This window comes from Pseudonaja textilis, chromosome 5, assembly GCF_049901715.1.
Source record: "Pseudonaja textilis isolate UNSWEBS1 chromosome 5, rPseTex1.2, whole genome shotgun sequence".
Lineage (NCBI taxonomy): Eukaryota > Metazoa > Chordata > Lepidosauria > Squamata > Elapidae > Pseudonaja > Pseudonaja textilis.
Genome location: NC_141994.1, coordinates 45,811,129 through 45,834,748, shown reverse-complemented (window position 1 = coordinate 45,834,748; position 23,620 = coordinate 45,811,129). Strand labels below are relative to the sequence as shown.

Sequence of the window (23,620 nt, the reverse complement as noted above, 5' to 3'; positions counted from 1 at the left end):
ATCTCAGGGAAAATCAGCATTTGTATATTTTGATAGTAGGGACTCAATTTAAAAAGATTTTCTTCCATGTTAGAAGATGCATCAGAATATGACTACAATTCCAATTACACATCAACTGGTGGAGCATATTGTATCTGATCTGGTGATCCAGAGATCTTGAAAAAAGGCTCAATGAAAAGAGCCAGAGTGAAATGTGATATAAAGTGAAGTATAGTGGCTGGAATATCAGTGTTTTGAATTTGTTACTCTACAGCTAATAAAGAAATGTTTACATATGGGCAATGGGGAATGACTTATGATGTTACAAATATAGGTTCACAAATGTTTCTTTACATGATCACACACATGCCTTTTGTGATTTAACAAGATGCCATTATGATGATGTTAAATACTTTACATGAATCTCATAATCTGGTGGCAATTATACCTTATGTTCTGCCCAGATCTTTTCAACCCTCTAAAGCAGGGATGTCAAACTCATGTCGTCATGGCGGTGTCACATGACTTATTGGGACTTTTTTCCCCTTCGCTAAACGGGCTGTGGGTGTGGCCAGCATGTGATGCATCCGGCCAGAGGCTGGGAATTTCAAAGCCCTATTCTAAAGTCATCCACTTAAATATGAGACCCATAATATTAAGGGAATGCAAACCATGTTCATTGTATAGAATATTTATATACAAATACCAACACATAGAAATTTGAGAAGTAATATAATATAGAGTGAATGTCCAAACACAAGGTAGCAGTTAATTATTGCATGAGTTATTTTTGTCTTTTGTTAGATCCCTGTGGTAATGGGGAGGGCAGAATCATATTCCCTCTTTTGATGCAGTTCCATGCAGTAATAAAGTCTTGAAGGCTTTCTCTTGGTATTGATGATTCTGGTATGATATGATGAAAAAGTGAATTAGGAAACAACAGCAGTGCATTAAGCAATAGGGTAGTATAGCCATGCTGGTTTCACCAAGCATGCTAACAAGGTTTTGTCAAATTGGCCTAATTGAACAGATGAGTTCTGTTACAATTGTAGATTATCATCAACTCTGGCAAGCATTCTACTTTTCTCTATATCTTCTATGTTTCCTTCCAGAGTCTAGGAGTGACACATTGAAGGAAGCAACTTCATTCCAAGCTGTCAGGCCCCACTTCACCAATTGCTTCAAAGGAAAGAATATAGGAATGAACAAATAATCCATTCTAGACAGTGACCTCAGTCTTGCTATTAGTGGAAAAAAGCCGTTGTTGCTGCACATAATGAGTGGGGGTTTGGCTGAAGACCTCAGGCAGCTTCTCAATACTGAACTGACGCCTGGTGGCATAAGCTTGTCGTCGAAATTCAGGATGGCTGTGATCCCAGCCCCCTTTGAAGACAGGGCTGCCTGCATTGGTTTTCATCACTTTAGTTTTCTGTCCTGGTGTCCCCAAGCCAATGAGAGCAGTGCCTTCTGGAAAAGGTGGGAGATCATTTCGATGAAGCGTTAGGGGAGAAAATGACAAGGTGCCTGATGATGGCATCTCCACCATGGGAAATCTCTTATAGAATTCTTCTGGGGCACTTTCTATAGGGGAATATATGGGTGTGGGTAGGGGAGGGAAGGAAAAACAATTATTAAGCTGATAAAGATTCTAGTAGCTTTCCTGATGGCTACCCTCCCTAGCATCTCAACTCTTTCTTTGCCTCTTTTGTTAGTGTCAGAAGAGGGTTAAGACTGTTATAATTAATTTAACCAATAATTAAGTGTTTCAACTTATTTCCAGAAATATGACAGCAGCTACAGCCTCAGCTATTCATGGCAGGCATGCCACAGCTTAGCCACTCATTGTTTAATATGTGTAAAACTTACCCAAAGAGGGAGGTGAAAACCCACATGTACAGGTGCATAATGTAGTGATTAATATGTGTTAAAGAGCAGTTAATAAACATTAATGTATAATTGGGAACACCTCTTAGTCATTTCCTGGGTATTCAAAACACCCCCACTGCAGAAGGCTAAGAGGCACACACACTCTTTGCCCTGTTCAAGCCTTTTTCATGTCTCTAAAATAGTTACATTTTTAGTTCTAGCTGGTTTTTTTTTCTTCCCCTGTAATCAGGGTTGTCTATTCCTTCCCACCTCATCTAATCCTGTCTGACATTAGTGAAATTCAGAAGCTACAACCCAGCAGAGTGGAATGTCAACAACAATGAGGTGATGTCATCTGGTGCACTGCAATGGGGGTGAGCGAGCATGAAAAGAGGAAGCTTCAGCCCCAAACACTGGCAGTGTTCTGATTCTCACTGAATTTGGTCCAAATATTCCAATACCAATAGCACTTAGACTTATATACCACTTCACAGCGCTATACAGTCCTCTCTAAGTGATTTACAGAGTCAGCATATTGCCCCCAACAATCTGGGTCCTCATTTTACTGTTCTTGGAAGGATGGAAGGCTGAATCAACCTTGAGCAAGTGAGAATTGAACTGTTGAACTGCTTGCAGCTGACAGTCAGCAGAAGTAGCTTGCAGTACTGCATTCTAACCACTGCGTCACCACAGTTCTTGTCAATGCTATGTCAATAAGCATGCAAACACAATGGCACCTACCTACAGCCTTGAGGGTGGCATATTTGGCATAATCTGAAGCCTGGTTAGGCAAAATACTTGTCATTTGCAGCTGATTGTTATGTGAGTGTGACAGCCCAATCTGTGAGACTGTGGAGGAGTTGATCACAGCATTGTTCAGGTGTTTCTGATCTGAAGGCAAAAAAGGTTGGCAAGTGTAAATTTAAATAGCCCACCTTAAATGTTTATATTACATTTGCCAGCTCCTCAAACAAGTAACACGCATCTGAAGTTTTGCCATAGTCAGAGATGATGGGCAGAGGGCAGTGGAAGGAAATCAGAAATTGGCACTTAAATACCATTGGCAAATGAGAAAGGAAGAGACAGCTCTGCCCAACATAGAATTGCGTAAGAATGCCGAAGAAATAGTAGCATACGACCCCTTTTTGTATAGTGTAAATAAGAAGGCACATCCTCATCCATGTATTGGCAAGATAGAAATTTTAAGCATGTATTATTTGGACAGATTGGATCTTTTGACTAAAATTTGTTTCATACCAGCAGAAAGAGCCCTCCATGGATGAATGGAGACTGGCTTGGTTACCTTCTCTCATGATAATAGGCTGCATGTCTCTGCAGGAAAGACCCATTTTCTGCTGCTCCAGAATATCTGAATGATTTAAGGTACACAACTACGGCAAAGTCTTCCCTAACAACACACTTTGGTAAGTATTTCTAAAGTTTACTTATTTACTTGAGGATATGCCAACCAAACAAGAAGGCAAACAATACAACTAATGTATTGTGGATGAACTATAAAAGCTTAAGCCACTTGCTTTGGTATGTTGAAATGGCTATTTCCAGAATTCAAAGTCAGTGTGGCTTTGTTGTCTGGAAATAACACTGTAAACATATCTGGAGCCTGCCAGGTTGGAAAAAGTTGTCATATATCAACTAAATAAAAACAGCTAAAGTTCCACAATGTTCCATTTATCAACTTGGTATAGTGAGGTGGCAGGCAGGGATAGCATAGTATAAGCATAGGGATAGCATTCCCTTTTCAGACTACTTATTGTCTAGAAGAGATGTAGACATGGGTGTGTGTGCATATGTGAATGCATGGAGGTGAGGTGGCAGATTATCTTACCTTTGTTACTTGAGGGAGATCCCCGAGAAAGGCCATCACCAATCTGGACCTGCACACTGCTGATATGGCCATCAGGCAAGTGATCAGATGAGCTATGTCCAGGCTGCTTTAGAAGATCTGTGAGTGTTCTGGAAAAAGATGCATGAAGAAGTTATTTGCCAACTCTCTCATGGAAAGATTCTCACTTACTGGGATCCACTTTTTGTACCATTGTTTAATTGTATCACCAGCCGCCCTTGCTGCTCATTTGCTTACTTGGGCACCCAGGAAATACTCATTATGGATGGTATATTTTCTTAGAACTTGAAACATTGGAAATATTCTAGAAGGCTTCTAAGCAGAACATGGACAACTACCTATCAGGTTATTCCAAAGTAGATTCCCTACATTGACAGGCAAGTTTATTTCAATTTATGCATTGGTTTCCCTTTAGGGAGCCCAAAAGAAAAAAAAACAACAACATAAGAGTCTCCCATTATTTTTTTCTTGACAATAATGAGGTTGTGAAATAGCCTGGGATGATAATTGCTGAGTGTTGCTGAAGGATTACCCTAATCCGAAAGGATGGGAGGAGAAAGGCTCCAAGGAAAAGCAGCTGTCTTTTAGGACATTTGGCTGTTAGAAGTGGTTAATAGTAGTTGGAATATATAAACAGAACAAATTCAATTCTGTCTTATTAAAAGAATTATAGAAAGGGATATGCCAAATTATCTTTTTTTATTCAAATGTTTGTTTCTACTACAGCTACCCATTTATTTTTTTCTCACATGTTGCTCTTGAATGAATGAAAATCAATACAAAATAACATGCATGAACTTTGTTTGAATTTCTTGTTAAAAACTAATGCATTGAGGGCCATTTCACTGCCATGGCCCAGTCATACGATTTTCCATTTCCAAGATTTTCCATTGTGAGAACATTAAAAAAATACTATATGTGGCCTACAAAAATCCAGTTGACCACTAGGTGACTATAAAGAGATATAGAAAATGTTTCTTGGCTTCCTGATAGCTGTGTGGCTTTTGAAAACTATATATAATGTGCACAATTTCCCCTTGAACAAAGAGGAGGAATTGATTTCCCATTTTAAAATATAATAGTAACTTACTCAGAAAGAATTGGAACAAGAGGCATTTATCAGAACACCTTGCTGACAACTGGCTGGGAAAGGGGATTGGCTGTGTCAGGAGACTAAGAGAAGGGGTTGGAGGATATGAACCAGAATATATGCTTCACCACAACAGCCATGAATTGTGTGATAGTGTGATAGTTCTAGAGCTAGATCTTCCCAGTCACAACCCAATACTATATTATACAATTTAATCTACATTCTACTCCACAGCTAGATTCACGCAATGAACAAAGGTTTAACAGTAACCACAGTTGACTGGGTTCATACAATATACTGAGCTATAAAACTTGTTTTACAAACAAATATGGCTCGTTCAAATAGTGGGTTAACCCAATTCAAACCAACCATGTTAAAATGATTGCTGCTGAACAACGTTATTCTTTTGTCAGATGAAGTCCAGCACAAGTGCTACATAATTTTCAGAGGCACTTAACCCGCAGAACAACCTTGCAAGAAAATGATGACAATTTGTAAGAGATGGTTTGAAAGGAATAAGTTAACTATGGAATACATATGGGGGAAATTATATATTTCAAAGATACTAAATTGTCTTAAAAGGTTCTATCTTGGATTCTTATTTTTCATTCCCTTCTATACTTTATGTTTTTAATAGGTGCTAATTTGTACTTGCTGGGAGTTGAACTCGACTTGAGGCATTATTTACTTAATGTTTAATCAATTTTTGTATACTGCTAGGCTACAACTGAAAGGACAAAAGTTCAAGCCTGTCTCCTCCTGCCCTAAAGTCACTAACTTTTGCCCTCCCTCTTTCCTCATAACATTGTTGGACGCAAACATGAGAGTCTGTACATCCCAGGAACAAACAAGCAAGTGGCATAAATGTAATAAACAATATTAAATTGACTCAGTCTGTGACTCACATTCATGCTTTCAAGTGGCAAGGACCTTTGTTCCTGTGATAAATGAGAGTTCTTTGTTTCACAGTGGGGGAAGGTCTGACTGTTTATATCCTGGCAACATTTCAAAATTCCTAAAATTTTCCTAAAATACCCAAGATAAAATCTTAGGGGTTATAGAGGGCATTTTCTCCATTCTTGGTTCAAGATAGGGGTTTTGCAGCGGCAGTATCCCCCATGGGTGGCCACCCAGCCTCTGCAGAAATACCATATGAGACCACTTCTTATCTTCTTGAACCCATCTGTACTTCTGTTTTTTTGCTAAGCTTAGCTTGTCACTAACCACATGCCAGCCAAGAATTGACTGCATTCGACTAACACATTTAAGCTGACTTTTGAATTAACCCATTTTCTGCTTTCACAGAGTCCTGAACTATAAACAAAGTAAATGGCCTGGGTACACATGGCATGCCATATAAAACCAATCACTTAATGTTAAAACTACCCATTGTGTAAAGTATGCTTAACTGTCCAGTGGTGGACCAGTTCTGTGGCCGTGGCAGGGAAAGGATACTGTAAAATCTCCAGTCAGAGGTGGTATTTGCCAGTTCTCCGAACTACTCAAAATTTCTGCTACCGGTTCTTCAGAACTGGCCAGAACCTGCTGAATACCAACTCTATAACTGTCCTAATTCAAACACGTGCACAAACAGATCTTATGAGACAAAACTAATATATCCATACCACATTTGCTAAGGCAAATGGATCATTTTCATGCAGATAAAGGAGACCGATGTGACAAGCAACTCTTCCTCACTCTTAAATTTATTCCTGTAAATTCCCTGAACTAAATGCACAATAGGTTTTTTTTCTAGCAGCAGACCTCACAGTACATGTCTACTGAATTGAAAATAGCTCTCTCTTGTTTACTGCAGGAGTGTGTTATGAAGTACACTGTGACTCCCCTAACAGCAGATTTGCTTTTTAGAAGTCTGTACAGAATTATATTTTTTCTAAGAAATAGCTGAAGTCATCATACAAAGGTACATCAAAGAATTCATAAAAAGGTGGAACAGACATCGAAGTGTTATTAGATTTACACAGATGCTTAGGAATCATAAGCAATCACATACATGTAGATTTTTGGTTTCCTGTAGAGGTGATTGTAATGAGAGGTTGTGTACTGTCTAAACAACTTATTTATGAGCTCCCCAAAAATGACCCACTACAGAGAGCCAAACTATCACAAAAAACCAGAAACTAATAAGGGAGAATATTGGTAGCTCAGGGTTGAAATGAGGGGTTCTTCGTGCTCTCTGAGCTTGGTTGTTTTCTTGCAGACATTTTATTACCCAAAGTAGGCAATATCATCTGTGCCAGTGATGATGGCAAAAAAAGTCCAGTGGCAAAAAATGTTGTTACAAACTATGTAAATCAGTAAAGCTCCTTGATGCAGGCAAAAGAAGGGACTGGGTGTTAAGGTGCAAAGCAAAATAGCTAAGGGAAACCAAGGAATCACTCAATCCCCCAGTGTGTGTAACCCTCCCATTTCAGGGAAAATAGTTTCCATATCAGCCATTTCTGCTTTGTATATTTTCTTGATAGTCAGGCAGTGGTTTTCTTTTGGGGGTGTGTGCCCACACACATTGCCTCTAGTCTTCTTATTTATTTATTTAAATATATTTTTCCTGCACAACCACATATATGTGATGCATCTGTGCACCTATTGAAGGAGGAAATCTCTCTCTTCTAGATGGTTGGGGGAAATAAAGCTCTCTGGGTTGCATGGCAAATTTCTCAGGTGGGATTTCAAAAGCTTTTCTACCTGGAGCATGGAGATAAAAGCCAGTCTCAAAGAGGAACCACAGCAATGACAGCACTCAAGGGCTGTCTCTGGGTGATAAATAGGTGCTGGCAGAACTGTCTCTTCTGTGGTCAGCAGCTGGAGACTCCAAGAATCTAGATGACCACCAGACAGCAACAAAAAGTTTTCGACAGATCTTTACTATTCTGGTGGTTGCTTTTCACAGTATATGTTGAGGCTGCTATACTTGCCAGCAGCCCTCTTTCACTGGTCAGCCCCCCTTCCCCCACCCCACACCATCATGTCCTAGGCAAGAGCCTTGGTTCCTGTATGGGGCACACTTGATCCTGCAGATGATGACCATGTTATAAGTCCTCAACTTATAGCAGTTCATTTAGTGACCATTCATACTTACAATGGTGACTTATGTTTTTCACACTTGTAACCATTGCAACATCCCCATGGTCATGTGATCAAAATTCAGACACTTGGCAACTGACTCATATTTATGACAAAGTGTCCCAAGGTCACGTGATCACCTTTTCTGACCTTCTAATGAGCAAAGTCAATGGGGAAGTCAGATTCACTTAACAACTGCGTTACTATTGTAACAACCGCAGTGATTTACTTAGCAGCTGTGGTAAAATGGGGCAAAATTGAGTCCACAAATGTTTCACTTAGCAACAGAAATTTTGAGCTCAATTGTGGTCATAAGTCAAGGACTTATTTGTATTTGTTCTCCCCCCCACTCCCCAAAAAAAGACTGAAGGCATAGCTGACCCCAAGGCAGCTGCAATACCTGCCTTGATTTTATTAGTGCCACTGCTCTCTGCTGAGCTAAGCAGCAAAGTTGATGTGAAAAACATCATGGCTATCTGGTACGAAACAAGTGCTGGACCTGTATTGCTTGTCTTTCTCTTATGACCCGTGGGAGTTGAGGAAGAAGCTGTTTCTTCTTCCAGTTTCTCCTCAATTGGCAAAGGTTTTAATGCTAGGGCAATTATTGTGCTGAGCTTAAACCTAAAAGGCATTCCTATTTTAATGAGGCTTGGTCAGCTCTTGTGAATTCATCTAAACTGGCATAGGGGAGGAAAAATTCATATCATCTCTGTCTAGCTCAGAAATAAAGCTAGAAGAAATTCTGTGGTGATAACAAACTGTCCATCAAAGAAACAATAAATATCTAAGAGCAGAAGATGACATTGCCTTCAGCAGGTCTTCCTTGCCTGCATGGTTAGAGCTGAAACTGGTCACAGACCTCTCACGAATCATTGCCAGATGAGTGAAGGGCTGTTGGCAAGCAAGGGTACAATGAAGGGCATAATCAGTACTGGCACAGAGACGCAGTTTACTGATGAGGGCTTCACACTGACTTTGAATTATTAGGTTGAGAAAGTGCTCTGCTAGAGTTGAGGAGAAGAAGTCAGAAAAATATCAAGGAATTCAGAGGCATGAGTCACATTTAAAAAATCAACAGAATTTAATAAGCATTCAGAATAATATTTCATATTTTGTGTGCTATTTTCCTAGCCTTTTCACATTAGTAAATTGTACTAGAATCCAGTCCTTGTTATGCTGATAAAAATTCCTGCCAGTTAATAACATATTCTCCTGACTCTCATTGCTGTCAAACAAAATGTATTGTCCACATGACTGAACAGGTAAATATTTTAATGGCAGTAATTGGCTATTCATTAACCAATAGTATCTCTATCTTATCCTCCTTCCAGGCATGTTCTCATGAAAATGTATTCTGACCACAAGAATTTATCTCTGACAATCAAGGTTAGTCTGTTCAACTGAAACACCTCCCCCCAAACAGAGAGGGAAGTGACACAGATAACATGCTAAGGAAATGGCATGGACAATTCAGAAAACATTAGAAAGTGGTTAACTATGCCTAAAACATGGGCTGGAGATGAGACATGATGACCAGAATCATGGTAATAAGATATAATATTCCAGTTGCTAAACCATACCTGTGATGCTTTGACGAGCTAATGAATTAAGGGCCAATGAGCTTTCATTGAGCTAATTACAGTCTTAAAAGCTCGTCCGGATTAACTGCAAAAACATTTGCTTCATCATTTGCCCATTATTTCTGATTACTTGAAATCTCACACACATGGGAGAAATGCAAGAGGTGCTAGAAATTCTGAAGCAAGACTATCAAGCAAGAGATGCCATTGGTAGAGGAAGAAAAATGTGACAGGAAAATGTAAAATGAGTAGGAACTTAATATCAGAACAATTGATTTGATTTGGTAGCTGGAAGATCATAATGAGTCCTGAATTAGTAAGCTACAGTACATTTATTTAAAAATTATTCCAGTTCTCAACTTATAAACAACATTATATTCCTCCGCTGTGTTTAATGACATTTGTTGTTGTCTTTGAATTAATTTTGATTCCTAGAAGCTGCCTGGACAAATCCATACATTTTCCATGGCAACATTTTTGGATGAAGTTTGCCACTGCCTTCAACTAGGCTGAGACAGAGTGACTGGCCCAAACCCATACAGCTAGCTTGTAACTAAGGCAAAAGTAGAATTCAAGATTCCTCAGTTTCTAATATGGTGTGTGTAATATGGTGTAGCATGCTAAGAAAAAAGAGGAACTCAAATACAATATAGGAGAGGAAGGAAGCAAATGCAGGGTCAGTCAAAAAGGACTCAGATACCTAAGATGTTCTCTAATATTCAAAGTATTAGGAAGGTGAACTTGAACTCCTAATACGTGATACTAACAGAAGACTGGAAAACAGCTGATGTGATTCTAATCTTCAAAAAGTGGGGAAAAGATAGATTCAGGAAAATACAAACTAATTTGCCTGACATCAATACCTGGAAGATCCTAGAAAAGATAATGAAGCAACAGATCTATGAACACTTAGACACAAGCAAAACTACTACTAAAACCAAGATGTGATTGTCAAAAACAGATCATGCCAGACAATCCTTGCCTTCTTTGACAAAGTGACTAAATTGGTGAAACAGGGAAATACTGTGGATATAGTTTACCTAGACAGTTAAGGCATTTGACAAAGAAGACTACATCCTACATCCTGGTAAAATAGAAAACTGTGGGCTGACCAACTGCACTCAAAGTGTAGTTCTCAACCAAACTACTTTTACAGAGAGGGAAGCATGAATTGGGGTACCTCAAGGTTCTGTGTTAGGCCCAGTACTATTCATTTTCTACTACTCTGGTAAGACCACACTTGGAATCCAGCTTGGTCATTAAATGAATGAATGAATGAATGAATGAATGAATGAATGAATGAATGAATGAATGAATGCTGATATTCTAGAACAGGGGTGTCAAACTCGATTTCATTGAGGGCTGCATCAAGATTGTGTTTGACCTTGGGGGGCCAGGGGGGCCAGCATGATATCACTCATATCGGAGGCACCTATGGTGACCCAAGTGCTCAACAAGTGAAAATGGGCTCCTGGGTCCCATTTTCGGCTGAAACAGCCTCCTGCAGCCCTCTGCCAGTGAAAATGGATCTGGGGGATGGCATGTATGAATCCTGGAACAGCTCTGCATGGCCCTTCCAAGCTCTGTTTCTGCTGGCAGAGGTTCTGTGGGCCAATCCTTTGCTGTTGTCAGGGTGGCCGCTGGGCCAGATCTAAGCACCCCGTGGGCCGGATTTGTCCTGCAGGCTGGATTTGTCCCACAGGTCTTGAGTTTGACACTTCTGGTCTAGAAAGTGTGTAGACAAGAGCATTGCCTCATCTATTAAATCCTCAGTGCTTGTAGAGAGATTCTTCCCAGAATCATCAAATCCATTCCAGTGGTTGCATATATTAGCAGCTCTGGTTTATATATAGCCCTCCTCTTGTCAGACGGCTCCATGCACACCTGCCTTTTGCAGAACAATTCCACACACTAGCACTGATCCAATGTGATTTTAGATAAAAAGCTCTATCTGGAAAACGGTATGAACACAAGGACATAACATAAGCTGCAATATTAAGACCCAATAGAAGCCTGATAAGTCTTATCAATGTGTACTACAATTACAGGGTTGTTTAATAAAAACCCTGGAAAAAAGGGAAAACCTGGCCATGCTCACTTTCTGTGATGACCTGGGGTGTGGCACAAAGGCAACAGTCCCTTTATTAGCTCCAGCTTTGCCCCCAATGTCCTGGTTACCTTCTCGGCTGGACAAAAACTTTCCCAGGAACAGCCTTTGGCTGCAGAGAATCAAGTCCAAAACATGATCAACAAAAACTGTAACTATAAGTCCAATCAAAGCAAGATGAGGTAATTAGTCCAGCAGGGTGAGAAAAGGAATTTCAGACATGAAGGAACGGCAGTAATTCAACCTGGTTGGGAGGATGCCAGGAATGAAGATAACCAAATTTAACACAAGATAAACTCACTTTTGTTCCTAGAAATGCTGCACTCAGCTTGCATCTCTTTTAAACCCTCATTCCCAGGTGTGGCTAATGAAGAGAATCGGGGCTCTTTCCTCCCCCATAAGCCACGCATCCCACATTGCTCTATTCTCTGTTCCTCCCTGCGTACCCTAGGATGAAGAGGGGGTGGGCCTGTGTCTTCCTCTGAACTCCCTCTCCCCTGTTCTATCTCTTCCCTGCTCTGCCCAGCCGGACTTTGCCCTTCCCCAGTTTCTTCACAGCCAACGGAGCCACACTCCCACTCCCTGTCAGCTGTTCATCTTCCTCCTTGGATTCAGAGCCTGACAGGGACATGACATTTTCCATCATTGCCCTGCCCACTGTGACCTTTCTTTTCCCGAAAAGTTAAGCACAGTTTTGCTTATTAAAAATTGTGAGTACAGAACCCAATGACTTCTTCTTTCACAGGAAGGAAGTGGATTAATAGAATAAATTTTCCTATCAGACTTAGCGAACCTAATGTCCTTATGTTGTTGTTGAATTCCAAATCTCATCTTCTTCTGGATAACAGCACAGTATAATAAGAACTATAGCCCAGCTACTGCTAGAGGGCCATTGATTCCAGATTCTGTGCTTTTAGGAAAAAGTTTTAATCGGAACCCAATCCACATTCTCTACATGTATCTAAAGCACTGGGTCAAAGGACTTTCCTTCGTCTCTCTGTTCCTATGTTTTCTGAATCCATTCTTTTCCAGTTGGACAGGAAACTTATTATGTTCACTTTATTTCACAGCATTCCCTAAATGTGATGCCTCTCTAACAACATAGCACCTTGCACTGAATTTCTTTGAGGAGAGATAGAGACATCATGTCACTACTAACCAATCAAGCCATTTCCTGGGGCAACTATACAGCACTGCCAAGTTCTAGCTAAAGATAATATTAAGATAAATATAAAAATACAGGAAAAGTAATGTAAAAATATCAAAAGGTGTTTGAGAATAAGTAATTGATTATAAATCTAGTTAGAAATATGCAAAGTGATAAAACCTATTTAGAAGTGTATTATCAGAATATGCATTCAAATATGAATTTATATAATTTTAATAGTTTTTGAAAACAACATTAATATTTATTTATATAGCTACTTCTCTTGTTGTACAGTGTTTATTTTCACTCTATTTTATCACTTACAGAAAATGATATTTTGAAAACACAAAAATGGCAAAACTGATTCCATTCTGAACACTGCCACTGCATTCAGTTGAATTATATTGAACTGAATTGAATACTTTATTTGGCCAAATGAGATTAGACATACAAGGAATTTGTTTCCCGTGCAGAAGCTCTCCATGTACACGCAAAGCAACAGAATAATAATAATGATAATCACAATTATCACCATAATCATAGTCATAATCATAATAATACCAATAAGAGAGGGAAGTAAAGAATAATAATAATAATACTACAGCCATACTTTGGGGTAAATACACATAGACATTAAATATACATAATCTTTGAATTTTCATCAAATCAGATTTTGAAATTGTGAGTGACATGCATGGTCATAATAGGGTCAAAAATTTTGGGTTGGTCCACATTTTTAAGCAAATAGAACAATGTCTAACATTTACTGTATTAATTTGTAGAGAGAACATCAATATTGATTCTGCATATCTTCAGTTTCTCAAGGAAGTTTTGTGTAATTTTATAGGTATTAGGATAATATGTGTATACCATAAACACAAAAAATAAATTCAAAAATTCTTTTTAACTACACAATAATTTAGAAATGTGATTGAATTATTAAATACATAAAGAACAGAAATATGTTTCCTATATCTCTATTTACAAGTTGATGTTCTTCATTCATCCAGTACCACAATGTACTTTTACTCACTTTAGAAATACATGTATATTATAATCCACTCCAGAGTCATACCATCTGCTTGGGGATTGATTGTCAGTCCTACTACCTTTCACTGCTGGCTTCTTGGCTTGCATTACTAGGCAATCTGGTTTGATCTCAGCTGTATCTCAGTGACCCAGTCCTTATTTAGACATTATCAGTAGCCACCGCCATTTCCATCTCTGAACAGAAGAATTCTACACATTGCCTAGCAAATACAGTAACAAAAATTTAAGGATATGTTTCCTTTTACCATCAAAAGGTGTGCCTATGTAAGCTAGTTCAGAAAATATTATAATTCTGGGGTTTATACATTGCCTGTATTCTGTATATCAACTTTTTCTGAGAAACAAGAGATTCTAAAATTCAGAGTTAGCTGATTCCTTTTATTAGGAACAAGTGATATTTTTATGTATTTTTATTTATTTGGTAAATTTATTTTCTGCCTAACTCACCATGGGGCTACTCTATGATGGAAGAGGGTAGGCATTCTTTTTGAATTCCCCAGAATTCTTCTTTATCAGGTTATGTAGTTCAAAAGCAGGAGAAGTAGAAGAAATAGGCTTGGGCTTTTTGGATGTTTTGGTTGTTCTAAGATTAGCTGAAAGCTGTACCAAAACTGGACAATGATAATTAGATGCTTAAATGGGCTTAGAAAACAACATGTGTTTGTTATTTTGCTTTCTGCTGAGTTGAATTTTGCATGAATAACAAGGAATTCGTGAGAATTAAGCCCACTATTAGCTGACAATCATTATCTCTCAGTGGTTCTGCAAAATAGGATAGTACAATATTATTGTTTCCGGATCTATTGAAAATGACTACCTGTCACCCTGGAATTCTATTCCAGTCTGTAACTCAGAAGTATATCTGTTCTAATATATAAACATTCATTATGATAGCACCATTTTCAAGGCAGGCATATAGTAAACTTATATTTTTTTGCATGTGGAAATGCTCCCTGACTTTCCTGGTTTGGGATAGCAGGTCATTTTCTCATTATATTAACCTTCATTAAAAAAGTTTGCTGGAGCATTAAGAATGTTGTGAATCCAGACAAACACCAGGGTTAATAAGAATATTATCTGCACCACTGGATTAAAAAAAATACAGTACTGTGTTTAGGAAGCTAGTTTAACACTCAGTTCTACACTCTCTCACTCTGATATCATTCTTAGCACTTGGCTAATTCTGGGAAATGTTACCCTTAATTCATTCAATAAAAAAGTACCTGAAATAAAGGAACTTGTAAAACGTGCATAAATCATAATGATGCTATTTTGATACTTCCTTTCCCTCTTCTTGTATCAAGACCAACTTGTCACCTATCCTTTAAATAGATTTCATTCTGCACATATGTCACCATACAAATAAAGCACTGGTACACCTTTACCAATCAAAGCTTCCCTTGTTTAGGCAACAGAGCTTGTTGCCATAATTCTCACACCACTATTGGCAGATTTGACAGCATTATTTAGGCCCAGGGCATTATATATGCTATTTTGCTTTTTTATGATGCAGGACCACTTCCCACACCTTCATATTTATGTCTGCAGCAGCCTTGTTTCTGATTCAAATATCATAAGAAGCTAGAATGTGATATATTTGGTTTTAGCTTATGTTAATGCACAAACCCAGTTATCGCAGGGTCTATGTGATTTATGTGACTGACTTATGGCATGTGTAAACTTTATGCTGCTTGAACGTACATGCCTGCCTGCAATTATAGCAGACTAGATACTCTTCAGATAAACTCCTGAATCTTCTCCTACAATATATGCCTTCATTCTTGTATCTTCATCTAATTATAGGGAAATCCTGTTAGATGTGCTGCTGTCATTTACCAGATCAGCTCCTGTACCATTTCTCCAAAGAAAGAAGTCCTGTCCTCCATTTGTTGTAGTTTAGCAGAGTGGCCAGGGAATGTTATAGGCTAAATTCCCCATCAGAATGAGAGTACTGATTCCAGAATAGGGCTGTCAAACTCCTGGCCCATGGGCTGGATGTGTCATGCGCTGGCCACGTCCAGCCCCAGTTTAGCAAAGGGGGAAAGAAGTCTCAATACATCACGTGACGCCACTGTCATGACACGAGTTTGACACCCTCAGAAGAACATACATCAAGGCTGATATTATGCAGATTAAGGCAGAGTAACCAATGAGACTTGAAGACAATGGGAGAAAAAGGAAATACCATGATGACTCTGGTAGGAATACACACCCACACACCCATGCAGAACAAATCAGGGATTGGGGCATAAAGGCATAGCACAGTTCAATTAATAAAATAATGCAGCAAAAAGATCCCAATCTTCATTTAGTGGTACTGATCCTAATGATGACTGTCTTCTGATTCTCTGACCCTTCTTTGGGTTGGAACAGTTTTCTTATCTGATCAAAGATTATGGGAAGAAATATCTTCTCTTGTGATGAAGGACAAAGACAAAAAAGAGCTGCCTCCTTCCCTTTTAAGAGCTTATCTGTGACCAACTGGAGAAAGAATTTTTTCAAGAATAATGTACTTCAGATTTCCTAACATGTTTTCAAAGTCATTCAGCAAGTGCCTTGAACCTCCTGCTGATTGGTTGAAATCACTGGCCCAAAATGGAGGACACCAGGGCTTGACATAATCCAAACCATTCAACAATACCATGGACTGATTCCACAGATCTCTGTTTGTTTCCCACGTGGACCTGATAGCTGTGAATCACTACTTTCAGCATTCCTCATTCTAGTACCTTCTTGATTTGGATTATGTCAGAATATCATCAGAGACAAATTCCTTAGCAGTATCAAATGTTAAGTATATTTCCTCCCTTTCCAACTTCATAAACTGATCTCCCCAATATTCTATAGATTTTAGAGGTTTATTGGTTATTATATTTTTAAATACCTACAAATTAGCTACTAGCTAATAGGTATGTTACTACGTGTACAGAAATGTGTGAATAATCAGTATGGAACTGTACTTAATAGTCTTCCTTTGCCTTGCAAAAAGTAAAAAAAATGAGTTGTCCTACACTAGGTCTTTTGTAAACAACTCCAGATAAATGAAATTATTCATTATTCCAGAATAAATGGTTTTAGAAGTGCAGTTTTTAAGCCTTTATAGACTGGGTCTAAATATTTTTGTGCATGAAATTAAATGTAAATAGTTTCTGACTTTATTTAATATGCATGATTGTTAGCATAAGGTAAGAAACATAAACTATGTAGAATTAGAATCCCCATTGTTGGCACCCATCAGAATGATGGTCTTTAGCTTCATTATCCCTGGATGGATGTTTAGAGTCCATGTTGGGTGAAAATGATGGGAAGTGTAATCCAATTTACTTGGAAGCTACCAAGTTAGCAAAAGATTAGATACAAAGTGTGAATAAATTAAAAGATTTGGTTCTTCCTCATTCTTGCTTAGCAAAATGCAGGTAATAAAATACTAGTTTTATTTGTTGAGCAGAATATTTCTCTTCATCTGCATTATCTACTTCCCCAACCATACAAAGCTGCAAGAAAGTTCAGCAATTTCTCTTTGTATCAAGGTTGACAAATCACTTTCTTTTAAATTTCTACTTTCCAGTCAGATATGGAAAAATAGTACGGTAACAATTGCTCAGCACATATCCCAATTTCCTTTCATATTAGAGAAACTATAACTAAACTATATAGTTATACCTATTATCTTGTAAGTGATTGACAAATCAAATAAATAAATAAAATGTTCATTGTGCCAATTAAGTATTTTTCCCCAAACAGCTACAATTTACCTGGCAAAACACAGCCTTTTCATTTTCTCAAGAGCACTCCCCACCACCAGGAAAGCAGCTGTTATTTCTCTTTCTGGAAATCCCTAGATTACCCTTACATTGCTATCTCTTCTATCACTGCCGTGACTTGTCTTCTTCTTGGGCTCCTTCAATTATTCACAGAATCTAATTAAGATTCTATTTCTTCTTTTAAAAATTATGATCTACTCTGTACAGTTTCCAACATTTCAATAACAGGACAGGTCTTAAACTTTATATGTATTAAAAGCCAGGGACAGCAGAATAATAATAATAATATACTGTGTGCTGATAGATTCTGGCCTGATTTAATTCCCAAATGTCTGATAAGTACAAATGAAAAATCTCCCTTTAGATTGTTGAAAAAAAGAATTCCAGATGTTGGAGACTTTGAATAGAAAGGAATTTGGAATTGGTTTTGTTTTTTCTTTATGTTGGTCAGAAATTCCTGGGCTGGCCATGTGCTCAAAATCACCCTGGCCTTAATTCCAAATCCACTTGCCAGCTCAACCTATATTTTGTGTATCTAATAATACAATTGATAGCTCTTAGGTTTCACACCACTAATGCTGCTCACCCTATAACAGAGACTCTGCTTTCAGAACTGGAACTTCTCCTGGATTAGGAGAGGCTGTCATTTGGTGTCAGCTAAAAAAGTTACAGGTAGTCCTTGATTTACGACCAAAATTGAACCTAAAATTTCTGTTGTTAAGTGAGAGATTTGTTAAGTGAGTTTTGCCCCATTTTACGACCTTTCTTGCTACAGTTGTTAAGTGAACCACTGCAGGGATTAAATTAGTAACCCAATTGTATAGTGGCTTCCCCATTTTTACTTGTCAGAAAGTTTCAAAAGGTGATCACATGATCCGGGGACACCGCAACCGTCATAAATATGAATCAGTTGCCAAGAATCTAAATTTTGATCAGGTAAACATGGGGATGCTGCAAAGACCTAAGTGTAAACAGCTGATTTCAGTGCCATTGTAACTTTGAACTGTCACTAAATATACTGTTGTAAGTCAAGGACTACCTGTATTTTCTCAGTGGCTATAGACCAGAGACCAGGATCATGATATCAGAGAAGGCTTTTTTAGGGAGTTGTTTTGAGTTTGGGAAGGTATTATATTTAAATGGGTTTTTTGGAGGGTGTTTCCTCTCTAAGCAAAAGGTGGATACTTTATGGAGAGAACTGCAAAATTATAAGAAAGACTCAGTTGTGAAATAGTCCCAAAGTTTCTGCCTGTGCTGTTATCGAAATCCATTCAGAGAGAAAGAAAAGGTGGGTTGAAACCTTATTGCCTTTTGATTGGCAATACATAAGTCATCTCTCCGGAAACAGCTCCAGAGCCATTAACCCACGAACTTGAATTCCCGCAGCAGAGCAGAAGTTACACCTAGAGAAGAGGGCTCCCGCCAAAAGAGCCAGAAGGCTGGGTAAGTGCTCCCTTCGGACGAGCCCCACAGAAAAGAGCCATTGCTATCCGGGGGGGTCGCCCTTCGCGGCATGTTGCGGCCCGGTGCTAACTAAGATTGCCGGGCTCCCGCCCACTTGCGGCTGCCCACCCTTTGCTTGCCAGCCGCTCCGTGGGTGGCCGCGGGTCAGCCGAGGCAGGCGGCGCAAGCCGTTCGAGGGGCGACACAGCGCGTGGCGCCCGGGTTACGGGATCCCCGGCGGAGCTTTTCTGATTGGGGGCCGGGAAAGGAAGAGGAAAAAGCCGCTTATTCCATCCGGGCGCAGAACCGCCAGGCGCAGGCATTGAAAAAGGTTGCGATGCGCTGAGGGGATTGGATGGGTGGGCTCGTCTCCAGCTTCTCTTCCGCTCTCTAGTTCATCGCGCCCGATTCCACCGACTCGACCCCCGCAACCACGGAGGAAAAAAAAACTCCAGAGCCGGTTGCTAGGCAGGCCGCACTCGTGACTCTTCAGCCCGCGCGGCGTTGGAAGATGCAACTTTCCCTTAAAAGGAGGGGGGGAACCTTTTGGAGGAACTCCGGCGGAGGTTGGCATCATCTTCATCATCATCAACAACAACAAACAAGGTTTAAAGGCGAGGGAGTGGGAAGAGGGCCACATGCATACACCCGTTTTGTATGATGCAGAAAGAATTTGCAGTAGCCGGAATGTAAGAGAATATAACGGAGTAGAGTAGAGCGAGAATCAGAGGTCGAGTCGCCCACCAACCTCCAAATACCTGGCATCTTAAGACCGTTACGTTGCTTGATTTCTTAAATGGTAGAGGTACAAACTCTTAACCCTCCTGCCCTTCTTGCTTCCGTTATTATAAATTCCATTCATTGCATCCACTTAAGTCTCCAGAAGGCATTGTGGCCGCGAAGTTGGGAAACTGCCTTTCAAACTTGCTCACCCTCTCCTTCAAATTCCGTTTTGAACGCGTTGCTTGTACCATGTTTTGAAATTGTTCTGCAATCTGCCAACAATCCGCAAGCATATTTCCTTAGAATAACCGCGACCTTTTAAACACAGGCGTCGGACCATTCATACCTTATTCAGTTTTATACATTTGTTTGCTTTAAAACGATGTGGGGAAATACAGTGCATGGTAAAGCACATTCTTTTTTCATTTACTTAATGAAAGCATTGGCTTTAATTCCAATCTCATCAATTAAGGAGTATGCCTGTCTTTTATTGTGAAACTTTTCACAATATATACATTTTATAGAAATAATGGACTTTTTCTATCTATATACCCTCCCTTTAAAAAATGTGTTTTGCTAAGCATCATTTTTTATTCATTCCATCTATTTGCATGATCTTGTTCTTTACAAGGTCCTTCTGTGAGTCTATATTCTGAGTATTTGGACATAAACACAAAAGTAATTGGGGGCAGGGTGAAAGTGGAGAAAAAGAATAGATTTTAATTCACTTTGTAAAGTTTAACACTCAGAAAGTGAAAATAAAGTACATGAGGAGCATATTTGAATATCCAATGCTGGGGGGGGGGGGAGAATCCAAATAAGATAAACATAGGGAACCAACGGGTGAAAATGTATTATGATACATTTACCTGGACATGGTAATCTCAGCTTGAGGGCTCTGGGATTTCTCCAGTCCCAGTTTGGTGAAGATACCCACCAGCACCATGATGGCCACCACACCACAAATAATGTATACAATCATGTTGGTCTTGTCCTTGGTAGGATTTTGAGGAGTCTCATCCACTCGAGGTGGTGGTTGGCCTGTGTTAACCCATTCTGGTGTCTCATAATTTGAACAACCACTTTGATCAAGTTTTCCACTTGTGAATTGGCAGCAGAAGCGGTAACCACAAGTCCCACAGCAAAAATTGTAGATCCCTGAATTGCAGTTAAATGGAGGATCCCACTGGCCCATCACATCATAATAACCAAGGCACCGATCTCCCCCAGAGATGGACTCTGTGGGGGCTACAATTGTGTCCTCTAAGATGGGACCCGAAGTGATATTGTCTTTGACCTCCACCCGCAGTTCTGACTCACGTTTCTGAGGATTAAGTGTTCCAGTCCAAACTTGTCCTGGGTCCATAAGAACTAAGCAATAGAATCCAAAAATACACCGTTCCATCTGTATGCCACTCCAGCTCACTACTAAAACGGCTTTCTCTTTCCAAGACTAACTTCCACAATAGAGAAGACCTTGTTTTGTTTAGCAATGCAAGAAGGAGGATTTTGAAAAATAATTCCAGTCAAAAATGGAAAGATAATACATTTCTTTGTTAAACCACTTCTAGTAGACAAAAGATAAGTCAACCTCTTGGTTTTTTTTTCTCCAAAGCAAATGGCACAATTAAAATAAATCCTCTACAAAAAGAAAAAAGAGTGGGATGGATAGGAGTATGGTTGGAAGTTGAAAAAAGGAATGAGAGTAGAAGAAATCAATATAATGTATAGCATCATCAGAAGGCAATCTCACAATTTCCTGTGCAATTCCAAGAGGTGGTAGATGTGCAGTCCTCCTCTTCTTTTAATGTCAAATATTTGGCTTCTAATGTCATTTGAAAGGCTTTACTAAAAACCTTCATGGATCTTGAAATCCTGAAAGCAGCCCTTCCCTTTCTTCTTCCTTCTGTCCCCTTTCTCAGAGACACTCTGCTTTCTGGAGGGGAAAAAATTCTTTGCACTACTGAGAAGGGAGGGATTATCAAAGGGGAACAAAAGAAAGAAAACAGGAGGGGTGGAGGGGGAGAGAAGGAGAGAGAGTATAGGAGGAATAAAAGCTGTTCTTACTTCGCTTTGAAGTCAGATCCACAAGTGCCTGATCATTTCCAAAGGAGATCAGAGCAGAATCTTCGGGTTTTCATCCTCCATGTAGAATTTGGGTAAGACCCAGAGATTGTTGCCATCAGGCCAGGTTGGATTCAAGGGGACGGCAACAGTGACAGTGCCCAATGATGCTAGTGCTCAAGTGTGAAGAGCAAGTGAACAGCTGGCCACTTTCTCCTCTGCCTGCCTCTTCCAGGCAGTGTACTAGTAGGGGAGAAACTGTCCAGCGTGTCACCAGGATAATCCTTTATAGGGGCAGAACAGGAATAGCTATGCTTATGAAAAAACTCTCTGACATTATAGTATCTGTCTGGCAGCATTGCTGTTGCTCTTTCATGTTTGAGAACAGAATTGTAAATGTACATTTTTAAAAACATTTTGTTTCCCATTTATAGATTGACTGTTGTGAAAATAAAAATCAGTTTTTGATACTTTTTAGGACTAAAGAGTATTCTGTGAATAGAATGTGAGAAGAATGGGTATGTATGTATCTATGCATGTAGGTGTATGTGTGTGTGTGAGAGAGTGTGTATGTCTGTGTCTGTGTCTGTATATACATATCTACATATCTACAGCAATGTTTCTCAACCTTGGCAACTTTAAGATGGGTTGGCTTCAATTCACAGAATTCCCGAGCCAGCATGGGAGTTGAGGTACATCCATCCTGAAGTTGTCAAAGTTGAGAATTACTGATCTAGACTATGGTATAACTTTCGAGCCAACTAAAAAGGTAATAACAGAGCTGGGTGCTGTACAATATCACCACAATCAAGGAAATTCTTTCTCCTGATTTCTTCCTTGACATTAATATATGACTTTATATATTGGCCACTATCCCAGCACTTGGAGCAATATAAAAGCGGGCATTGAAGCCACAGGAGAATCACATAGTTTGCCAGGTAATAATCCTGTAATGCATTTTGAGAACACTTCCCAGTCTATTACTGGATACCAGTTGCAATGAAAAAAGGAGAACCTGTTGTTTATTCTTGTTTTCTCTCTGCAAAATATTGTTTTCAGGATATGAGGGGAGAGGGGAAATCCCAAGTCAAATATAAGTTTTAAAAAATGAGTAAAATTTTCTATTTTGATCTTTATTCCAGCAAGGCTCAAACAGAATTTTAGAATGGAAGCTTGGTCAGAATAATGGTCAGAATAGTCATAAATGATTGAAGGATAATTTCAGTCCAGGGAAAATGCACATATTAAATATTTATCCACGTACTAATTTATATACATTTTTATTGAAAAAGAATTTTGTATAGGTTTAAAACTACAAAAACATAAAAAGAAAATTAGAATAAATAGAAAGATATGCAAATATAAAAGAAAAACTAAAAATCAGTAAAAGTCAAAGAAAAAGACAAAAGAAAAAGAAAAATGAGATTAAAAAAGAAAAATATTGAAAGAAGCAGCTTCCAATCTTCTTTGCAGCAGATTTCCTCCCCCCGAAATTACAAAATATAGTTCCCTTCTTCCCATAAACAATATCTTTTAATTAGTAAATCCCCAAATCATCAATTCATTTTTGTCCATTTTCAACAAGCCTATGAAGGATTTCTGGTGTTTTGCAAAATATTTTTCCTCTCTAATCAAAAGGCCAATTTAGCTATTTCAAGCAGTTCTACTATCCTAACAGCCCATTCCTCCATTGTGGATATTTCTGTATTTTTCCATTTTTGCGTATATAGTAGCTTCATGCAATTACCATATGTAAAACTAATCATGTGTCTTTTCTAATTGGCTGTCCATAAGTCTTGGATTCTTTAAATTTCAAAATTTTTATTAGTTTTCAAAACATAAAATACAGAAATACGAAG

The 23,620-nt window shown here is 39.0% G+C and overlaps 1 protein-coding gene across 1 annotated transcript; it reads right to left on the bottom strand.

The window, feature by feature from the left end:
• Positions 1 to 1,120: 1,120 nt before the first annotated feature.
• On the bottom strand, positions 1,121 to 22,015 carry SHISA8 (shisa family member 8). Its single transcript, XM_026703479.2, has 4 exons — positions 20,567 to 22,015; positions 3,692 to 3,819; positions 2,587 to 2,736; positions 1,121 to 1,560 (listed from the first exon to the last, which is right to left on the bottom strand). The coding sequence occupies exons 1-4, from the start codon at positions 21,100 to 21,102 to the stop codon at positions 1,199 to 1,201; spliced, it is 1,176 nt and encodes a 391-aa protein (XP_026559264.2). The 5' UTR covers positions 21,103 to 22,015; the 3' UTR covers positions 1,121 to 1,198.
• Positions 22,016 to 23,620: the final 1,605 nt, after the last annotated feature.

Bases quoted from the DNA above. Each gene is read 5' to 3' on its own strand.
- SHISA8 (XM_026703479.2), bottom strand. From the start codon at position 21,102: ATGGAACGGTGTATTTTTGGATTCTATTGCTTAGTTCTTATGGACCCA. The intron at 2,737-3,691 runs GTAAGATAATCT...TTTTGCCTTCAG, and splicing joins ATCTCCCTCAAGTAACAAAG to ATCAGAAACACCTGAACAAT. The intron at 1,561-2,586 runs GTAGGTGCCATT...ATTCCCCTATAG, and splicing joins TGCCACCCTCAAGGCTGTAG to AAAGTGCCCCAGAAGAATTC.